We start from the raw sequence: 22,343 nt of genomic DNA on the forward strand, positions 1-22,343 counted from the left end.
ATCAAAACAGAGATAACAGCAATTAAGATTAAGGTAAGTGCGTAGTCGTGTTTGTATATAAGAAATAACAGATTTGTTATAAGTAAAATCATTGTCAACATTTTCTTTTCTTTTTTTTCTCACTTGATAACGTCCGCGTAATTCATAATCGTACGCGATGGTATATTCTTTTTTTTTTTTTTTTTTTACTATTGTTAAAAATCCTGCAAAAACAGTTCGTTCTTTCTTCTTGGTGGATTTAACGATTACGTTTTAAGATTTGGATCAATGATTTAAATCACAGATTAGATGGATTATTAATTTCTCTCTCTTTCTCTCTCTCTCTCTCTCTCTCTCTCTCTCTCTCTCTAAAATCTTATAAAAGAACGATTTGTTTTTATTATCGCACGTCTGCACGTCTGCTATTTAATTTCTATTGAGTTTATTTTTCGTATAATAAAAATCATGTTATCATCGATATAGAATTAAAACGATTATTATTAAATTAAATTAAATTAAATTTGTATGAGGTTATAGATTCGAATAATCGACTTAAAATATATCTCGTGATATTCGTTAAATAAATTATTGTGAATAATGTTGATGGTATTCGAATTTACGATGACTGGCTCGATAAAAAAGCAAGCTACTGACTGTCGGTAATTATTACGTCACTCGTAATATAGATGGCAGGTTAAATGGCGCCACTTGGAAAAGACGAATCATTCTGATTGGTCGTTTATCGCGCATTCTCCACGCGCAATTATTTCAAAACCAGTTTAAAAAGCAGTCTGTTCGTTGATTTCATCCTGCAAATTACGTTTACGATTCCCCGACAATTTTTTATAATTTTCTGAACTATAATACCGATGAAGGGTATTTCAAAGTGCAATCATGTTCAAAGAGAATTGTAATTTATTTCATTCGAGCGAGATGGGAGATAGAAAATGTCGAAGTGAATTAATTAATAATTTCATCCATTTATCATTTCGATTATATACTACTTCTAACCGAGTGTATATATATATATATATATATTCGTATATAAATATATATATGTATGTAATTTTTTTTTTTTTATAATAATCGTTACATCGTACTATTATTATTAAAATTGCGTTTATATTCGATACAATGAAATAGTAATTGCAGCTTTTCTATCGAATTCACTCGATGTGTGTCTTTCTTTGTTTTTCTCTTTTTCCTCTCTCTCTCTCTCTCTCTTTTTATTAAGGTCGATTCAAACACATTGGTTTTCAATCGCCGTTCCGATTGTGTTCGGTCACAATGATCGAAACGTTTTATTGTATTCGATTTAAAATGTAGACATCATTATCAGATTAACGCGAATTCTTTCGAATGTAAATTACGTGGTCCGTAACTGGGACTGAATTGAAAGTATATATATATATGTGTGTGTGTGAATCGGCCTTTATCTTTCTTTGATAACGATTTTTCCTTTTTTTTCTTTTTCCCTCTCTTTTTTCCTTTTCTTTTATCACGAATGGAAAATACGTTTTGGATTACACAGAACGATCGATGAAAATAAAGAGGGAGGGAGAAAAAAAAAAGATAGTATAGCATTGATGTTACCAGAGAACGAATATCCGAACGGAAGCTTAACGGAACGTTGTGTGTCATTAAATCGCGCGAAACTTTTCGAACAAACGTCGAAATTCGGGGACGAGGAGTTCGTTGCGACGTAATCTGGACTGACTCGTTAGAACTTGTTCCGAGGTACTGTTTCGTTGTAATTCCCATGTCCGAGTTCGGTTCGGTCATTTTCTCATCTCCCGAATTACCTAACTTCTCTTATGTAGTAGTAGTAGTAGTAGTAGTAGTAGTAGTAGTAGCAGTAAATAGTAGTTGATAGGCACTAAGCGCAAAATACGCATGATACGAGCGAGATATGTAATATTTTTTTTTTTCTTTTTTTCTTCAAGGAAAATCTTTTTTACTAATTAATTCCTTCGACGATTTCGTTCACGTCATTCTCGAAAAAGAGAAAAAAAAAAAAGAAAAAGAAAAAGAAAAAGAAAAAGAAAAAGAAGAAAAGAATAAAACCAGACGACCATTGATATCTTTCTTTTTATTTTTATTTATCTTTATTTTTCTTTTTTCTTTTTATTTATTTATTTATTTATTTATTTATTTATTTATATATATATATATATTTTTTTTAAATGGAACATTCTGCTCTCGTTCATTCATTATTTCTAAATCATTCGTATATTTTTTTTTCTTTCTTTCTTGTTCCTTTTTTCTTTCATTTTTTTCTTTCGAATCTGCATTTCAATTGAATTCAAGTCAAGTAGGATATTACGTGATAAGCTATAGGTATGTATTATATTTACTTACCTACTAACAACCACCATCCAGAATATTCATAGATTTCAGAGTTTGTTCGTTAATCTATATCGAGCTACTACGGACTTCTAAAATCGAAATTCGAATAGAAATACATACTTCGGAATGGAAATTACGGCTGACGCGGTTAAACAACGTAACCTCGAAAATAGCTTTAGATTATTTGGTATCGGGATATTGATGTAACAAATGCGAGTCAATCGTGCGCGTGTGTATGTGTGTGATGAGAGAGAGAGAGAGAGAGAGAGAGAGAGAAATAAAGAGAGTACATATTGAGAGAATATATATTGACGCCAATTAATTAGTGTTTTATCTACAAATTTGATTGAATCAAATTTGTCCATGCATGCATGTATGTATATAAGAAAAGTAAAAAAGATTTACGTAGCAGCGTTTTTTATGTATATATATATATACATATATATATATATATATATATATAAAAAGAAAAAAAAAACAAGAAAAAGAATGAAAATAAATAAAAACGAAATAGTCAAATTAGTCGATAAATTTTATAGGATTTATTTTTAATCGAGTTTTAGAAACGTTGGCACCTTTGATTATAATTATTCATGGTACCTAAGAGTCGACACACTTATCATCACCTATCTCCGTTGAAAACTCGGCATTGAGCCAAACGGGAGAGTACCTACCTATCTTCGAATGAAAAAGAAGAAGCAACGAGGCATCGTTTTATTCGGTCGTTTAGCAGAAAGCGAGAAAGGGCCTGACGTTGATCGAATGCGAATACTGATTTAAAGATTTGCATGTATAACATATTCGAACTTCTCGTAACTTTCTCGTTTCTTATAGTCCTTCATTATGGATGGTATCTTCTTTCCTTCCTTCCTTCATCTAAATTTTAAGATCGGGAAAACTTCAACGTTATCGGCCAAGATTTTATTTCCTATGTTAATCTTTTCTTATAAATTATTTTCGTCGGTTCGTTTAAATATCGTATTGTCAAAGTTTTCTAAGAGAGAATTTTATTATCTATGAAAGGGATTGTATTAAATTAAATTTTTAATTAAAATTACGTATGTACATATATATCAAATGTCATTATCGTGAATAAACAGAACGGGCAAGTATTTGAGTACTCGCAACGATTGACTTTTTTTATTTGTCTTTTGTCTCTCTTTTTTTTTTCCATTCGTTATTCTTTTTTTTTCCGGAAGAATAGCAGAAAATAATTTTTTTTTTCACGAAATACTGACAATCGCTGGAAACTATTGCGATACTACTGGAACTTCGTCGAAAAGCTGTTTCTCTTTCTATCTCTATCTCTATCGATCTCTGTTTGTTATCAGCGTCACAGATAATACGACGATTTTTGACATTTGCTTGACAAACGTTTATGGGACCGCACGAAAGAGAAAGAAAAAAGAATTAAAACAAAAAAAGAAAAATAAAAAAAAAAGAGAAAGGAAAAATGAAATAAAATTTTTTTCTATTTACGAGCGATAATCGACGTTAAGTGGGAGATCTCATCTTTATTGACTTCCTACATTTTCTGTTCTTTCTATTTTTCTTTTTTCTTCTTTTTCCTTTTGTTTATTTATTTATTTTTTTTCTTTTTTTTTTTTTTCTTTTTCTCGTAAAACAAACTTGTATTCAATTTCGCGGAATCCAGATTTCGTCGAATGCGCGTACGTTTAAAATTTGCAATAAACAACTGAGCCTTATTAAATTCATTAAAATTTTATCGACGCGAAGTACGTTAGAAATATGTAAATTTGTGATAGGGCGGAATGATATTTCCTTTTTTTCTTTTTTTTCTTTTTTTTATCTTTTTACTTCGCGAAACAATTTGTACTTGGTTTCTTAAAATATAATATATCATATTTCGTTGAATAATGATGAGCGTAGGTTTAAAATTTGCAATACACTAATAAAGCTCATTAAATTCATTAAATTTCTGCTGACACGGGTAACACAAAAGTATGTGAAATTTGCGAAGGAGCGGATAGATCTTTTTCTTTCTTTTTTTCCTTTTTTTTTTTTTTTTCTTTTTTTCTTCCTCCAAAACAACTTCTACTCTTAAAATGGTGTCCTTCGTTGAGTAACGATGAGCGTTCGTTTAAAATCTTCGGTATACAAATAATGCTCATTAAAATCATTAAATTTCTGCTGACACGTGCAACACAGAAATGTGCGTGTGAAATTTGCGAAGGAACTGAATGATCATTTTTTTTCTCTTTATCATTTTTCTCTCTCTCTCTCTCTCTCTCTCTGTTTCTCGTAAAAAAGAAACAAAAAATCTTCTATTCAGTTTCTTAAAATTTTTTAATCTTAGATAGAGTGCGCGTAAAGTTTGCGATAAACAAAACTGAAACCGAATAAAATTCATCGAAAATTTTTTGGACAACATAAAAAATGTATAAATAATACGTGAAGAAATGGAATGATTGTCTTTGTCCTTCTTTTTTTTTTTTTCCATCGCAAAACAATTCGTACCTAGTTAACTTTAAAATTTATCTTTTCGTCGAATGAAGGCGGCAAATTTACGTTTCAAATTTGTCGTACACAAATGAATGTTATTAAGGTCATTAAATTTCTATTGACACGCGCAACACGTAAATACATGAATTTGCGAAGGAACTTCGAATGTTTTTCTTCTTCTTTTTTCTTTCCTTTTCTTCTTTTTCTCCCTTTTTTTTTTCTTTTTTTTTCTTTAATAAGAGAACTTTGACAGTTTTCATAAGAGAGAGAGAGAGAGAGAGAGAGAGAGAGAGAGAGAGAGAGAGAGAGAAATGGTTGTGCAGGTGTGCGAGAGGAAAAGGGGAAAGAGGCCGCGAAAGGGACATGGGGGTGAGTCAACGGTGGTAGTGGAGAGAAGAGGGGAGGGAAGGTTTCCGGGGTGGTAAAGGGACGATTCCGTGCCAGTCGGCGGTCCGAAGCCGCTCGGTACGGGCGTCATATTTGCGCGATCCCCGCGATGCTTATTCGTTTATCTCTTATCTACGATATCTACGAACAATATGAAATTACATAAAATAATAACAATAACAACAATATCAACAAATCAATAGTATTTATTTTTCTCTTACGAAATAATAATAATAATAATAATAATAATAATAATAATAATATTAAATCAATCGATATTTTTGTTTTATATATCGCGAACAAAGTTTGTCCATTGATATTATTTCATAGTTCAATTCGCGAATGATATTTTTATTATTATTTTTTTCAATTTTTCTTTAGCGATAACTTTTTCGTGTTATAATTTTATATAATGAGAAGGGCCAAAATGAAGATTGTTAGAGATAATGAACGATTATAGTGTGTGTACGTGTGTGTATGTGTGTGTGTGCGTGTGAGAGAGAGAGAAAGAGAGAGAAAGAAAAGATAAAAAGAAAAGAAATTATAATGTTAATCGAATAATAATAATAATAATAATAATAATAATAATAATAATAATAATAATAATAATAATAATAATAATGATAATAATAATAATAATAATAATGATAATAATAATAATAATAATAAAATAAAAAGAACCAAAATTACGACGTGAAATTGTCCCATTTACACTTGATCGTGCGTGTTAGTAATATCAAAGTGTATCGAGAACGTTGTGTATCGACTCGTCGATACGCTTTTTGAAAAGTTTTAGAAAGAAAGTGATTAATTTCGTCGTTGTCGTCATTGTCGTTGTCCTCTTGCGTGATAAAATATAGAGAGATAGAGATAGAGATAGAGATAGAGATAGAGAGAGAGAGAGAGAGAGAGAAAGAGAGAGAAAGGGTTGTAAGAGTGCAGGTATGATGGAGAATGAGAAAGGGAAGGAAGGTGATATCCTACATTAAACGCTTTTAATCATTAACTTCGTCGGGTTGAGAGCTAAAAGCTCCCACCAGGAATTACGGTATAAAATAGTAGTTTCTCTGAAAAGCTGAATTCGAGTTCCTAGAGAGAGAGAGGGAAAGAGAGAGAGAGAGAGAGAGAGAGAGAGAAAGAGAAAGAGAAAGAAATAAGATAAATAGAATGCCTCGATACGTGCTCCACACGATGAACCACGAAGCTTTTCGCGTGAAAAGTTCTTTCTCTTGTAGTGATATCGTGAATATATATATATATATATATATATATATATATATATATATAATATTATATATGTGTATATATATAATATATACACACTTATTTATATTATGCTTTGTATGTATGTGTATGTGCGTGCATGTGTGTGTGTGTGTGTGTGTGTATAATGTAACGCGAGACGGATAATAATTAACGGACTTCCGAATAATTAGGGAAAATTTTAAAGCCCTTCTAACGTTTAATAATTATTCCACCGAGCTTACTCTCTAATTACTTACTTAACTCGCAATTATAATTTCTCTTGAAATGATATTACCGTGTACCCTATGTATTTCTTCGTTCGTTTTCTTTTTCTATTTTCTTTTTCTTTTTTTTTTCTCCTTCTCCTTCTGCAATTTCTTTTCTTTTCCTTTTTTCTTTTTTATGTTTTTATTTCTTGCTTTTTCTTTTTCTTTTTTTTTCTTTTTTTTTTTTTTTTTTGATACGGTATTCGATAGTCATCGATAGTGTGCGATGTTATTATTTCGACAAACGAACGTTACAACTACGTATTATCTGGGATAATTAAAATTCATTGATTAGCTATTAAATAATGCAGTTAATATAAACGTTTCTCTCTCTCTCTCTCTCTCTCTATCTCTCTCTCTTTATCTATTTATTAATCTCTATCTCTATCTCTATCTCTACCTCATGAGGCAATTTTCAATGAGTCCGATAGAATATTTATAGTAGACATGCTAGAGGAGACATGGCGTAATTTAAAAAAATATTTTCAACGATATTTATATTAACGGGATAAATTTAACGTGAACTTGTACGATCAATTCAACGTGTCACGTCAATAATTAATTCATTTTTCTTTTATCTTTTTTTATCTTGTCTTCTTTTTTTTCCTAACTCGACTTTTAAATTTGAACGATATTATATCGTAGTGCCTGATCGCTTACAAACTAGTCTACTATTTTTTTTTCTTTTGTCTTCTTTTCTCTTTTTTTTTTTTTTTTTTTTCTTTTTTTTTTATGTATATATCTATACACACATAAATCAGATATAATTTCAAATTAGAATTTTATATTAGAGGAAAAATGTAAAGAGAAAGAATTTTTCAACGAACAAGTCGTTCAATATCTCTTCATTATTACGAATCGTATAAATAGTTGGCAATAGTTAGAATTAATACGTACTTACAAATTGGAATAATAATTTTAACGAGAACTTCCTCCTACGTAATTACGTATGATTTTCTTCGAATCGTGAATGAACGCTATTCCTTATGATCGTTGCACACATTTCGCTTCATTCGTAACGACGACGACGACGAAGACGACGAAGACGACGACGACAACGACGACGACGATCATTAACGACGTTCATTATATACACATACACATACACACACACATACACACACACATATATATATATATATATATATAATACCGTAGTTTCCAAAACGTTCTTGATCGTTCGTTCATTATTAATTGACTTAGTTAATCATAATTAATGCGACCGATTAAATGCCATAGCTTTCTTTTTTACTGTTTCTCACTTACTCCAATCACTTATTCACTCATTCGTTTTTTCTCTCTTTCTCTTTCCCTTTCTCTTTACCTCTATATGTTCTATACTTTTGTATGTAGGGATGAAAAACGAATCGTTTCGTTAGCCCGTAAATTCGCTGATCGAAGCTCGATCGAGATAACGCGAGTCTCTCTCGTTCCTTCGTTCGTTCGTTCGTTCGAAAATTCGAAAATTCGAGTTACGGAGAGAGAATGCTGACGTTTTAAAAAGCTACCGCACGTCCCTTGAAAATCCATTGATAAGCGCGTGCAAATCGATCGCGTGCCAAGTGCAGCTTCGATGGCCACGTGTACTACTACTACTACTACTCTCTTTCTCTATCTATCTATCTATCTATCTATCTATCTATCTATCTATCTATCTCTATCTTATTCTTTCTCTTATTCTTTCTCTTACTCTCTCTCTTTCTCTCTCTCTCTCTCTCTCGTTTTCTCAATGTCTGATATTATTTTAGTCAGGGTTTTTCTATCGGCCATATACGTTTCTCAAAGGAACGTTATCATTAGTTTCCGAAATAAAAATTCTATCTATTACGATTTCAGTTACAAGTTCTTCAAGTATAAGTTACGTAAAAATATCGATATAAATTATATTACAAATTTTCTTTGTTTTCTTTTATTATTTTTATTTCGTAAATTTCTTTCGAACGTAATAGAACGAAATAATAAAGAATATTAAATAATTCTTTGTAAACTGACTTTGTAGATAAGTAGATATAATGTGTACATATATAGATACATATATATATATATATATATATATATATATATATGTATATATATATAAATATTCAATAAGCATTCAATAAGCATCGACTAGAGGAATATCGTGGAACATTGAACGAATGAACTTTGTGATGGTGATGATGTTGGTGATCATCCTTGGACAAACAATATTTCACTTTCTTATTTCTTACGTAATAATCAAATCGAGTGGATAAAGTGATCGATCAAATTCCAACGTTATCTTTGTGATCGAACTATTTATTTCTGTCAAAGATTGGATTTCTCTGGGTTATAAGTAAGAAAGAGATAGAAAGATATATATATATATATAAATAGAGAGAGACAGAGAGAGAGAGAGAGAGAGAGAGAGAGAGAGAGATTGAAAGAGAGAGACAGAAAGTTCACGAAATATCGGAATTCAAGCAAAGGACTTTCAATCGTTTCGAAGGAATATCTCAGAGACGAAATCTCGTTACCGAAAACTACGAAAGGCCGAAAGCGCGAGAATATATATATATATATATGTATATATATTATATAAAGAGAGAGAGAGAGAAACGTGACAGTGGTGGTCTATATCTAGGTGGAAGTTTCGAAGAAGGATTCGAAAGGATATCCGGACGATATCGAATCGATAACCGTTTCTAGAGATTCCTTCCTTAGAAGGGATGGTACGACTTTGAAGGCAATTTCTCTTTTGGCCATCGACGTCGTCGTTCGTCGCAACGTTGATCTTCTATAAGAAAGAGAGCATAGAGAAGATATGTACATAACTGGTGTCAGTGATAGTGATGCTATTGGTGGAGTTACTGGTGGTGATGATACCGTTGGTGTTGGTAGTATCACTGCAACCGAATGTTGGATCAAACAGAGATTCTCTATTTGTGTATATTTATCTTTTGTGTGTGGAGTTTGAATTACATAGATCTCTCGAGGGATCGAAGGATACCGGATCTGTCGAATTTCGTTGCTCTAGAAGGAATATTCGAGCTTTCTCGAGTCATCCAGCCAACCAGCCAAGCAACCAACCAACCAACCAACCAGATAGCGAGCGAGCCAATCCGTTTGGGATCGAACGGAAATATTCGACGAAATGCGTTCGTGTCTCTAAAGGAAGTAGAATTTCCGTTAGGAGCAAAGGACGAGGCGACGAGTGTTCTTTATCCTTTGTCCTCCCTTTTCATCGTCGTTCTTCTTCGTCATCGTTGTAAATAAGATTCGTCTATGAAAACACGTGCTTATCTTCGAACGTTTACGTTCTATGTGTGTACGAGTCATATATCCTTGGATCGTCATCTAACATTTGATTTTGTATACATTTACTCATACGTGTATTATCTCTCTCTCTCTCTCTCTCCTTCCCCCCTCCTTTCTATCTCTCTCCTCTTATTTATATACGAGTGAACACTTTCCAACGTGACAATAATAACGAAGGAAAGAACGAGCTTAGTACGTATACCAAAGTGCTGGAGAATATCTATATAGAAAGAGATAGACACAGGGAGAGAGAGAGAGAGTGAGAGTGTGTGTGTGAGAAACTAAATTTAGTGAGCGACAACGTTGGACTGGTATTCGTGAATATATACTGTTAATTATCAGACATGTATGCGCATGTGCACGGTGACAACGGCATGTGCTGTTACGTGCCGCCAATTCTTCTCGAGCGTTACCGTAAGTTATATTATTTTGTATCTCTAATAAGATAGATTTAAATACGTCTTTTCTTTTTCTTTTTTGCTTTTTCTTTGTTTTTTCTTTTGTTCTACTTTTTTCTTTTTTTTTTCTTTTGTTTTACTTTTTTCTTTAATATTAGCAATACAGAATGAATCTTTTTTCATGTCGTTAATAGCATTATTAATCAATGACACACGGCAAGCCATTACGAGAGAATATTAATAACAAAAGTTACAATGAACAAAATAAATAAATAACATCATAAAGTAAATATATCCGCTATGTAAATGTCCTCCGTGTGCTTTGTAAGATAATTATCAGATACTTTTGTCGTAATCAATTAGCAATTTATTAATCATTTAATCGATTCTTTTTTTTTTCGGATTGAACCAAACGCAATTACCACGCAATTTAAACTTTATCTAGCAACACATACGCAGAGAGAAATGAAATGAGAATGATCGGATGATAGGAGGAATGTCGAATGAGTAGAAGAAGGAAGGAGAATGAGTGAGAAGAGGGTAGAGAGAGAGAGAGAGAGAGGGGGTGTGAGAGTGACGAAGGTGGACAGAAACGATAAGGACGATGACAGAGACGACAGGGATAGGTTTTTGGTAGGGAAAGAGATAAATATAGGGAAATAGGGTGGGAAGGAATTTCAAACGTTGATTAGCGAACCGATCAGAGAACGTAACTGTGAATGGAACGAAAATTGGTTAGTTAGGATGACGGTTTTGCACGTCGTATCGTAAGCGATGGTGATTGGGACGCGCTCGTTAAAGCTTGTTCTTAGGGTACCCTCTGATCGGGTAAGAGAACAAGAGAGCAACCCTACCACTAGTCGCCGTACTAACGCCTCGGGATTATCGTGGTTTCGCGTTACGGTCCAGCAGTACTACTACCTACCTAACTACCTACCAACCTACCTATCTACCTACCTACATATATACGAGAAGGTTGGAACGTATTATACCGGTGTCCTGCACTGCTGGGTCATTCCAACTGTCCTGAACAGAAAAGAGATTAATTAGTTACGTTTAATACGCCTCGCAAATCTACCGAGAATCTTATTCTCTCTTTCTTTCTTTCTCTCTCTCTCTCTCTCTCTCTCTATTTTCTTTCTCTCTTTCGTTATTTCTTCATCTTTCTCTTTTTTTCCTTTCGATGGACTTTTTTTATTTTTTTTTTTGTCTTATTTTTTCTTTTTCTCTTTCTTCCTGGAAAACCCATGTAAAACCCATGTAAATCTACCTAATGAATTAATGTTTACTTCTTCCTTGCAATTAATTCTATTTATTATATATATATATATATATATATATATATATATATATATATATATATATGCATGGTTAAGAGGAAAATCGTTTATCCTCTTAACGAAGGAATAATTTCTTTAAAATCCGATCGAAGGACTTAATTTCCTACTTTTGGTTTTTTTCTCTTTCTTTTTTTGTTGAGAAGTTAGAAGGATTAGTTTATTTAGTTTACTAGATGACGCGTAAAAGAAGAAAATCTCTTTACTTTTTTTTTTTTTTTTTTTTTTTTTTTTTATTAAGAATCTTAATTAGTCAGTATCTGGGAGGGGAAAAGAATGTGAAGATCACTTTTTACAATCCTTTTTTATCTAGGACCCTAATAATGAAAATTTAAACGGGACATTTTGAAAATTTATTTCCTTTGTATACCCATAAAGTTGAATATTTCATTGAAATTGATTAACTTTGTTGGCATGATGCTAGGAACATTTAAAATTGATGAAAATCATATTGTTTTCACGACCTCTGGCTTAAAATCTGCAAATCTTGTTATTTCTTTCGTAGTCTGTCGCTTGTTTCCACTTCAATTGATTTCGATAAAATTTTTAAGATAAATAAATAAATAAATAAATAAATAAATAAATAAATAAATAAATAAATATATATATAAAAAAATTTTCAGTATAAATAAATAAATATATATATAAAAAAATTTTCAGTATAAATAAATAAATAAATAAATAAATATATATATATATATATAACATAAATCTTCAAAATGTATCATTTAAATTTTCACTTATACTTTTTTTCTTTTTTTTTTTTTTTTTTTTTTTTTTACTGATTCCGAACAATCAGCAATTTTTTTTTCGAAAATTCTCTTACTTACACGTCATCTGGTAAATTAATTCTTATTTATGACTTCTCCAAAAAAAAAAAAAAAAAAAAAAGAAGAAAAAATTAAAAAAATAAAATAAAAGAAAAGAAAAAAAATCAGGTCGTTCGAATCTTTAAAAAAAGCACACAATTTTTATCTTCACCATAGCTATATAAATATTTTTGCTTATATAAATACACATGGTGATTCATAAATCGTTAGTTTAAATGAACGTTTTTCAAGCTACTACTGATTATATCGGGAGTACATGTTAAATTTTTAACAAGCTGTTAAATAATTACCCGCTATCATTAACCGTATCCGTATGTTGGAACGTCATTAATTTTTAAACAGATTTCGAGAGAAATGTACCAGTGGAATGTTTATGCGATTATCGCGAGAATATATTCGCAGTAAAAGTCATATCTTTGTAATAATATTGAAAGAGTGGATCTATTGGATTATTTGAAATTGATATATTAGAAATATTTCATAGGTGCAAATCATGCAAATCAATGCGACGAACAAATTTTAATTGTAATAATGTCGCGTCAATATGATTGAGAAAATGATTTCGTATAAAAATTTCTCTATTTCTCTCTGTTTCTTTATTCAATTTTTTCATTTCTCTTCTCTTTCCTCTTTCTTTTTATTTATTTATTTTTTATGTTTTTTTTTTTTTTTCTTTTTACTCCTTCCTATCTTTCGTTTTTCGAAACAAATATTTTTGTTTCGTACGAACGAAATATTTCATTTTGATTGATGTCGAAGCGTAATCGATAAAAATTCCTGGTTAAACGTGTCGAAAAGTACCGAAAGGCTGTAAGTTAAAATTAGTGGAATAATTCGCTCGAGGTTCTCAGGAGATTAAAGTACTTCGGGTTGGTTGGAAGGAGAACGATTGGTGGAAGATCATTGCCAGAAAATGGTTTCTAAGAAGAAGAAGAACAAGAAGAAGAAGAAGGAGAGAAAGATAAAGAGAAAGAGAAAGAGAAACAGATAGATAGATAGATAGAGAGAGAGAGAGAGAGAGAGAGAGAGAGAGAGAGAGAGAGACGAAGGAAAGAGAAAAAGAGCCGTTAGTGGAATTACTTGGCAGTAGAAGAGTGCCACGTCCGGGAACAACAGAACGGTCTTTTTCTACTTGGCAAGCACTTGTCCTCTTCCTCCCGTGAAATAAAACGTCTAACATAAGAGCATATCACGCTAACAGACCGTATAACGACGCGACGAGAATGTAAAAGATTTTTCAAGAAACTTAATGTCCAATTTACCTATAGTTAGTTCGTTATAATAATCTCTCTTTCTCTCTTTCTCTCTTTCTCTCTCTCTCTCTCTCTCTCTCTCTCTCTCTCTCTCTTTCTCATTCTTTCTCCTTCTTCCTTTTCCTTTCTCTTATTTCTTATATAATAATTTTTATTGTCTTTGTTTATTAAGGTTTCAACTTATATAGACTTTTTCATTCCTAAAATTGAAAATATGTGTATGTGTATGCGTGCGTGTGTGCGTGCGTGCGTGTGTGTGTTCGTGCGAGCGTACTAGGAGTGTACTTTGAGAGAAACGATAATAAAATTTCAACAGCACTTATACGGATTAATAAAAAAAAAAAAACAAAAAGAAAAAAAAAAAAAAAGAAAAAAAAGAGGAAGAAAGCAATTTTTTTTATAATCCGATGATGTGTAACTAAATAACAAGATCACGGTATACGCATTGCAAAATATTTGGGATATATTGAATTGAACGTATTGACGGTAGTCATGGATAATATTGTTTTTACGATTCACCGACATTTGAAAATCACTACGACGAGAATGATCTATTCGGGTATTTAATCAAAGAAAATTACTTAGATGAATAAACGAGATAGAGTAGCAGGGACGGTGAGGAGATTGAGTAAAAACTTGTTATCGTTAACAATGAATTTTCAAATTGCCCTAGGCTATTCGATAAAAGATTGAATAACTATATGAGAAGGAAAGAAAGAGAGAGAGAGAGAAAGAGAGGGAGAAGGAAATAAAAATTCAAATGATTATCGAATCACAAAAGGATACATATTTATGTACGTCAACTTCATTGAGTTTGTTTAATCGATAAATAATTATTTACCGTTAAATGAGATCCGACAAAAATTTACGTTTAATCATTGCCAATGTCTCATGCATTACCTTTTATTCCATTTACGATAACAATAATTAATAATTAACGTTTTTACGTGTTATTATCATTTAGCACGTTTAAATAATTTCCCGGAGAAGGAAATATCCGGTCTGTCAATTGAATATGTTTTTCGCGTTAACGATTAATAAAATCTTTTGACGTGCTTAACAAAGGGTAGTTGTATATTTAGAATTGTATAATACACATAGATACATACATATATGCTAATATATCAAATAAATATACGTACTCCTATAATATATATATATATATATATATATATATATATATTATTCAATATTTGAAATCATTGATAACAACGCGATTATTAATTTACATTAATTGTATTATTGAAAAATATATAATATATCCATACCTGTATACATATACATATATCTATCTATGTATAAATATATCAAATAAAATGTACGTTTTATTACAAAACAATAACGTGATTTTTAAGAAGTATGAAAAATTAGAAATTTTCACGCGAGCGAAATATTATATGTATATTGTAAGATATAAGTATATGTATGCCGTAAGAACGAAACGAGAATCACGTTCATTAAATTATAACTGCTCTGGTAGTGTCTTTGTTATCTCTCTCTCTCTCTCTCTCTCTCTCTCTCTCTCTCGTTTCCTTTTATCTATGAGATGCATCGTTGAGAGTAGAAAAATGGGCTAAATTGGATAGAATGTTGCACATGCAAACTATATCTGTGGATAGTACATCTAGTGGATGGATGCAATACTACTCTACTCTGGGAAAGTGAACCTTCGTGTAGGATAAATGGATAAGGAATGGATGTAGGACACATGAGTGTGATAGTGAGAAAACGAGATATATATATATATATATATGAAAGAGAGAGAGAGAGAGAGAGAGAGAGAAAGAAAGAAAAAAAAAGAGAGAAATAGATAGATAGATAAATAGATGAAACGAGATAGAAAGAGAAGAAGTGATCGGTGAGAAGTACCTATTGGAAAATCATATTTTAATTTCAACTTCTTCGACGAGGCCATTTCCATCGTTTCAAAGTCAATTTCCACGATCATTCTCCTTTTCCTCTCTCCTTTTCCTTTCTCTCTCTCTCTCTCTCTCTCTCTCTCTCTCTTTCTCTCTCTCTCTCTCTCTATCGTGATGTTAATTAGAGAGTAACACACATTATTTTTTTCTCCTCTTTCTCTTTGCATCGATCAAAGCTCTTGAAATGTTAGAGTAACGATCTGGATGATGGTGAGAAGAAAAGAAATCAAAGCCGGAGGGGTGGGGTGTGGTGGGGTAGGAGAAGCGTTGAAAAAAGAAGAAGGAAGATGATCGAAATAAAAAAGAAGAAAAAATAAATAAATAAATAAAAAAGGGAAGAAATAGAAAAAGTGAAGGACAGGTTGGATCTGAAGAAAATTAATGTAACTTTGAAGAGGCTTAAACGTAGTTTAAGTTCAGTTTACGCGTGACTTCGTTGAAAACGATCATAATTTTCGAAGCTCAGTCTGGTTATCATCCTCTTCCTCCTCCCCACGTTAGTAGGTCCTTTAAAGTGGTAGAATATGACGATAAAGGAAACGTTACACAGCCCTCCCCCTCGCCTCGGCCCCCGCCTCTCCCTCCGTTATTTTCGTCGTTCATTAGCGCGCGTGCTGGTGACACAGTTCCTACGCAATAATTAAAGGGTGTCTCCCTGGTGTGTTCGTCTAATTAAAGCGAGCTAATTACCAGCTGAATTATGGGACTTGCATAACACCACGGCCTTAACACCTCAGAAAAAAAATATATCTTTCTTTCGCCTTTTACCATTTATGACTTTTTACATTTTTATCCTTTCCTTTATTATTATTCTTGTTGTACTTCTTATTGTTGTTCTTATGATTATTATTATAGTTGTTATTATTATTATTATTATTATTATTATTATTATTATTATTATTATTATTATCATTATTATTACAAAATATATGTTAACTTTATCGTTGTATAAAAGATGATGAGGTCGAGGGGTTGTAAAGAGAAGATAGAAAATTAGAAAATACATGCGACAATTCTTTCTCTTTCTCCAATTTTTTTTTTCTATTTTTGACAAATTTCTTTTTCCTTTTTTTCTTTTATATATATATATATATATATTGCAGTTTTATATCCTATTTTTATTGATCGATGAGAACGCTTGTACTTTCAGTTTAGACGAGATGACAGAAGGAATAAAAATTATAAAACGATGCCGAGTACGTCGTCGATATTTTTAACAAAAATTGTCTGCCCAATAGGCTACAAGCCTCGTATTAACGTGTATGCATATATATATATATATATATATATATATATATATATATATACATATATAAGCAAAATATCTTTGCGGATTAGGAATTTGCGATAAACGTGGCATACGTCAAAATTGATAGACGACACTTGTTCTTTTTTTTCCTATTTTTTTTTCCTTTGGTTTTTTTTCTTTTCCTTCATTTTTATCTGTTTTTCGTCGACGATTAATTGAATTTATTTTTCGTACTATCATTATTGTATTCATTCTCTCTCTCTCTCTCTCTTTCTCTCTCTCTTCTTTTTCCTCTCAATTGCATGTACACGTGGAAAAGTTGAAAACGATAATAATAATCAGGATATATACGTGGTAAGTTTAAAACAAAACGGATTATTATTCCTCAGTGATTAATCCTGTATTTTATCATTTCGACCAACCAACACACAAACTAAGTTGAATAACATAACTGTTTCTCTCTTTCTCTCTTTCTCTCTCTCTCTCTCTCTCTCTATCTGTCTGTCTGTCTGTCTGTCTGTATGTCTGTCTGTTTCTCAAGTTCTCTAAAAAGATTAAACATTCGAAACTTGAAATAATACGTCGACTGCGTGTCGTTCCGTCAGTCTAGAGTTAGTATACTTACTTACTTACTTACTTACTTACTTACTTACTTACTTGTAAAAGTGACATGACGTATACGTAATGAAATGGATATCATGTAAATGTAACTATCTACTTACTTTACATATCTAACGTATAAACTAGATCATAGAAACTAATACGGTATTATAATAAATGACGAAATGGATAAGGACTTTTGTGGATGAATAATATGAAATAATGAAGAATGTCGCGTCGATTGGTTCCTACTGTTGTCACTGTTGCTATTGCTGTTGTCAGTCGTTCTACTTTTTGTCGTTAAAAGAACGAAAAAGGACTTTACGTTCTTAACGTGCTCGAGTAGAAAAGTTGCAAATGGAAAGACGTCAAAGTAGCTTTGACGTTCGTAAACGTCGCGAGAGAGAAGCATTTCCCTTATTCACCCAGCTGCCCTTTATCACTATCACCTTTCTCCTCTCATTCCATTTCTTTCTCCCTTCAGGATCGTATCCATAGCCATTTTTCAACAAGCTATAGAACATTCTCATTTATTCTTGTACATATTTGTGCTAGAGGTAAGGAAAAAATAGAATTATGAGGAGGTAGAAGTCTTTTCTTTTTGTTTGTTTGTTTTTTATTTCTCTTTTTTTTTTTTTCTTTCCTCTTAAAAAATATTGTTTTTCTTTCAATTCATCCTCTTTCCCTGTTTGCCTTAAAAAATGTCTACGTGTCTACGAAACCTTTCAAGGAATTCTTCGTCGACGAAGTCGAATTCATATCCGGACTTAGGATGTAACATTCGTTTACATTGTTTTACGCTCCATTAGAGTTTGGGAACAAAGCTCTTTCAAGCTTTTCTAGTTGAAATTATTGAAGATGAATTATTTCAAACGTAGCGCTTTCTAGATTATGTGATAAATAAATAAACGTGTTAATGAAAGATTATTACTAATTAATATTATTTTATTATTTTCAATGGAGTGTGGGATTGTGTGAAGGGCTTGGAGGGAGGTGGGTGGGAGGGTGGAGCTATCTTATTTCTTCTTGGATAATTAAAATTTGATCCGATTAATTTATTTATTATTAATATCTATCTATCTTATAAAATATGATATAAAGTTATGCTTGATCTAATGGGATCAGAAAAATATTTTTAAAGCATATATATATATATATATGTGTGTGTGTGTGTATAGATAGATAGAAAATAAAATTAAGTAGCTTTTATTGAATGAGAAAAAGTATACTTTTATTATTAAAAAAAAAGATATATATATCTTCTTTTTTTAATAATAAAAATATACTTTTATATATATATATATATATATATATATATATATATATTACTGTGGGCAGAGATAAAAGAGGATATACGTGATGCAAAGCTTTTTTCTCCCGCATTTTTAATCAAGTGCTTTTATGAAATAAAAAGGAGAAAAAGAAAATAAGAAAACAAAAAAAAAAAAAGAAAAAAAAATATTACGTAGGAAATATTTCTATCGTTCGAGAAGCATAGTTTTCCGAACTATGCTTTCACGATAAGTCAATAAAAGCGTCCGTTAAATAATGCTTCAATAATTTCAACTAGAAAATTCAGAAAGAGCTTTGTACTTGAATTTAACGAAGCGTGGGATGATGTAAATGAATGTTAACATCCTAAACACAAATATGAATTCAACTGTATCGTGATAAATTATAATAAATTAATATTATTTGATCATTTTCACGGTGATGATGGAAACCTGATAATTGTTTTGCGTAATTATAATTCGAGAATGAACGTTTGTTTTCTCATTTTCTCTTATTAATTCTTTTGTTTATCTTCTTAATTTATTTATTATCAATATTTATTCAAACTATAAATTGACATACCTTTGTCTTGCAAATTATAATTTCACGATTTATGAAGTGTTACGTCTTCAGAAAAAGTTCGGGAAACGTTGATTTAATAGGTCAGAAAAATATTTCAATAGTATATATATATATATATATATATATATATATATATAAAATATATAAAAAATGGGTATCTTCTATTGGATGAGAAAAGGTATATTTTTATTATCCAAAAAAAATATATGTATATATATTTTATCGTGGGCATAGGTGAAAGAAGATATACATGATACAAAGCTTTTTCCCCCACGCATTTTTAATCAAGTGTTTTTACGAAATAAAAATAAAAAGAAAAAAAAACAACAAAAAAAAAATAAGAGAAAAATAAGTAAGATGAAAAATATGGATAGAAAATATTTCTCTCGCTCGCTCTACATACATACATATATATATATATATATATATATATATATATATATATATATATATTCTTCCAATCCTTTTGATCGTTGAATCATTATTGCGAGATATAATAAATGATAATATTTATTACAGATTTTGATGTAGTAGTTTAACCATTTAGAATATGGGTTAGAAAGGATGTAATTATTGTTACCTTATATAATGGAGCTGCTTTGTCGGATCGAAAGGGAGGAAATAAAGAAAGAAAGAAAGAAAGAAAAAGAAGAAAAAGGCAAAGTCGCTTCTGCGTTTCACGAGTCGAGATATCGCTTATCTACCAATTTGAAGAAGAATGGTATCATCGTTTGTTCTTTTGGAATTTTCTCTATCCCATTTTATTTCCTGTCTACCCTCTCATTCCCACACCTTCTCTCACCCGGAGAAAGAGAAACAATCGTTGTTTTTCTTTCTTTTTCTTCTTCTTCTTCTTCTTTTCCTTTCTCTTTTTTTCTCTCTGTTTAACGACTTGGATATAATTAGTATTGTAATTTTTTTTGTCCTTTCGAAAAATGTAGAAAAAGGAAAGAAAAAAAAAAAAGACAAGAAAAATGGAAAGAAAAAATTTCGAACAGTGAAATTTGTTTATTCGATCCATCGAAGTAGGAACAGGAGTAGAAGGAGTAGGGGAAAGAAAAAGGAAGAAGAAAAAGAATGTCTAAGAATTTGAAGGATCGTTGTAACAATCCCAGAAACAATGTCAATTTCAATTAAATATATTTTTATCATTTAATGGGCGAATAGGGAAAACGAAAATAAAGGAAAAAGAAAAAAAAAACAAATAAAAAAGACGAAAGAACGAAAGAAATGATTTGAGGGATTATTTAACGTCAAAAGAAAGTTTTTCTTTATGATATTACCAGAATGTATTTTCAAGTATCAAACAATTTCTTAAAGCTTCGTTGCTTGATTGCCATTTAGGTTAACAAGCATAAAATATTACTCCGTTATATTCATAGCTTTGTGAGGATAGTAGACATAGACTTATGCGTCTATCCCGAAGCTTTTCATAAGAGGAAACTGCTTTAGACTTCGATGCTGATATCCTGGCAATGGCCACCTTCATTTACCTTCTCGAGAACGAAACTATGCCAAGTATTACGGTTTGTCTTTGCTTTATGGTTCGTCCGGTTGAACGTCGTTCCACTTCATGATATACGGTTTGGCTTCTAAGTAGAAACAGCAGGATGTTTGCTGATTCTGGCCAAAATCGATATTTCATTGGTTTAAGGTCGATAGTTTCATCGTGAATTTCGCGAATTGACGCTACGAACTAAAGATTTAACAAAAAAAAAAAAAGAAAAGAAAAAGAAGGAAAGGAATACTCGAAAGATCTCTTATAGATAAATTTATTATTACCTATACGTTTACGATTGTAGGAACGAAGTTAAGGAATGTTGTTTGAAATTAAAAAAGAAAAAAGAGAAAAAAAAAAAAGAAAAGGAAAAAAAAAGAAGAAACTTATTTTAACACGGCAACGCTTGTACTCGTTAGCTCATGTATTTGAGAAAAAGCTCAATGAGGTACAGACAAAAACAATTCTCGTCAATCGCTCACATACGTATAATAACTTTTTTTAATATTCCATACGGTTTAAAAAGATGATTGAACGATCCGATATTTGAGCCGTTCACTTATCGAATCGATTAATTCCATAAAATAAAAAGTGGAGAGATATGATGAAATAATATAAATTGCTTTTGAAAATTTCCCTTTAATATTTAAATTCAAATAAACATTTGTAATATGTATAAAGATCTTGGTGATGCGTTTGAATTGCATTATTCCAACGATTTACGTTGGAGTTAATCAGATTGCCTTTTGAAATAAATTTCGTTTATATTCGATTCGTCAAAAAAAAAAAAAAAAAAAAAAAAAAGAAAAAAAAACAGAAAGAAAGAAAGAAAGAAATTTTCGTCATCTAACGGTATTAAATCAGCGGAAATTCGAGAAATTTATTATGAATATGAAAAGGGCTCCATCGTCGAGTACTTTCACGCTTAAATTAAAATGAAAATTTCAAGGAGTATGAATTAATCGAGATTTGACTTGTGAACGGTGGCTCAATTTATATGAATTTTTGAACGTTGAATTGTTAATTATGCATATTTTTTTCTCCTTCCCATTTCCTCGACATTCCTTCCTTTGACCATATACTTATTTACGTAATATATCGTTTGTAAAATGCAAAAGCATAATTTTTTTAGTTAAAACTTTTTGATGTTAACGGATGAGAACGGTTTCTTGTTTTTTTTCTCTTTTTTTTCTCTTTTTTTTTTTTTTCTTTTCTTTTCTTTTCTTTTCTCCTTTCGAATGATTTTATACGTGACTCTTTGAGACGACAATAAAAATCACGAAGAGAGGGCGATTCTTATCTCTCTCTCTCTCTCTCTTTTTCTTTTTTTTCTTTTTTTTTTATGGCTTCTGCAATCCCACAATTCCTTCTTTTGTCCTCCGTCATTCCTTCCTCGATGTTTGCTTTAGTAAAGGAAATACCATCGCATCATAGGTACGCGAG

General features: G+C 31.1%; 1 protein-coding gene across 1 annotated transcript in view; it reads left to right on the top strand.

The window, feature by feature from the left end:
* The first annotated feature begins 10,179 nt into the window (after window positions 1-10,179).
* The window catches only part of dlg1 (MAGUK family member discs large 1), a 462,366-nt gene continuing 450,202 nt past the window's right edge, over window positions 10,180-22,343 (top strand). The window contains exon 1 of the mRNA XM_085660911.1: window positions 10,180-10,376. Within this exon, the coding sequence (XP_085517037.1) occupies window positions 10,307-10,376 (70 nt within the window). The 5' untranslated portion in view covers window positions 10,180-10,306. The remainder of the gene's footprint in view (window positions 10,377-22,343) is intronic.

The sequence above is a fragment of the Vespa mandarinia genome, chromosome 1 (assembly GCF_050613455.1).
Source record: "Vespa mandarinia isolate Hongniang chromosome 1, ASM5061345v1, whole genome shotgun sequence".
Classification (NCBI taxonomy): domain Eukaryota; kingdom Metazoa; phylum Arthropoda; class Insecta; order Hymenoptera; family Vespidae; genus Vespa; species Vespa mandarinia.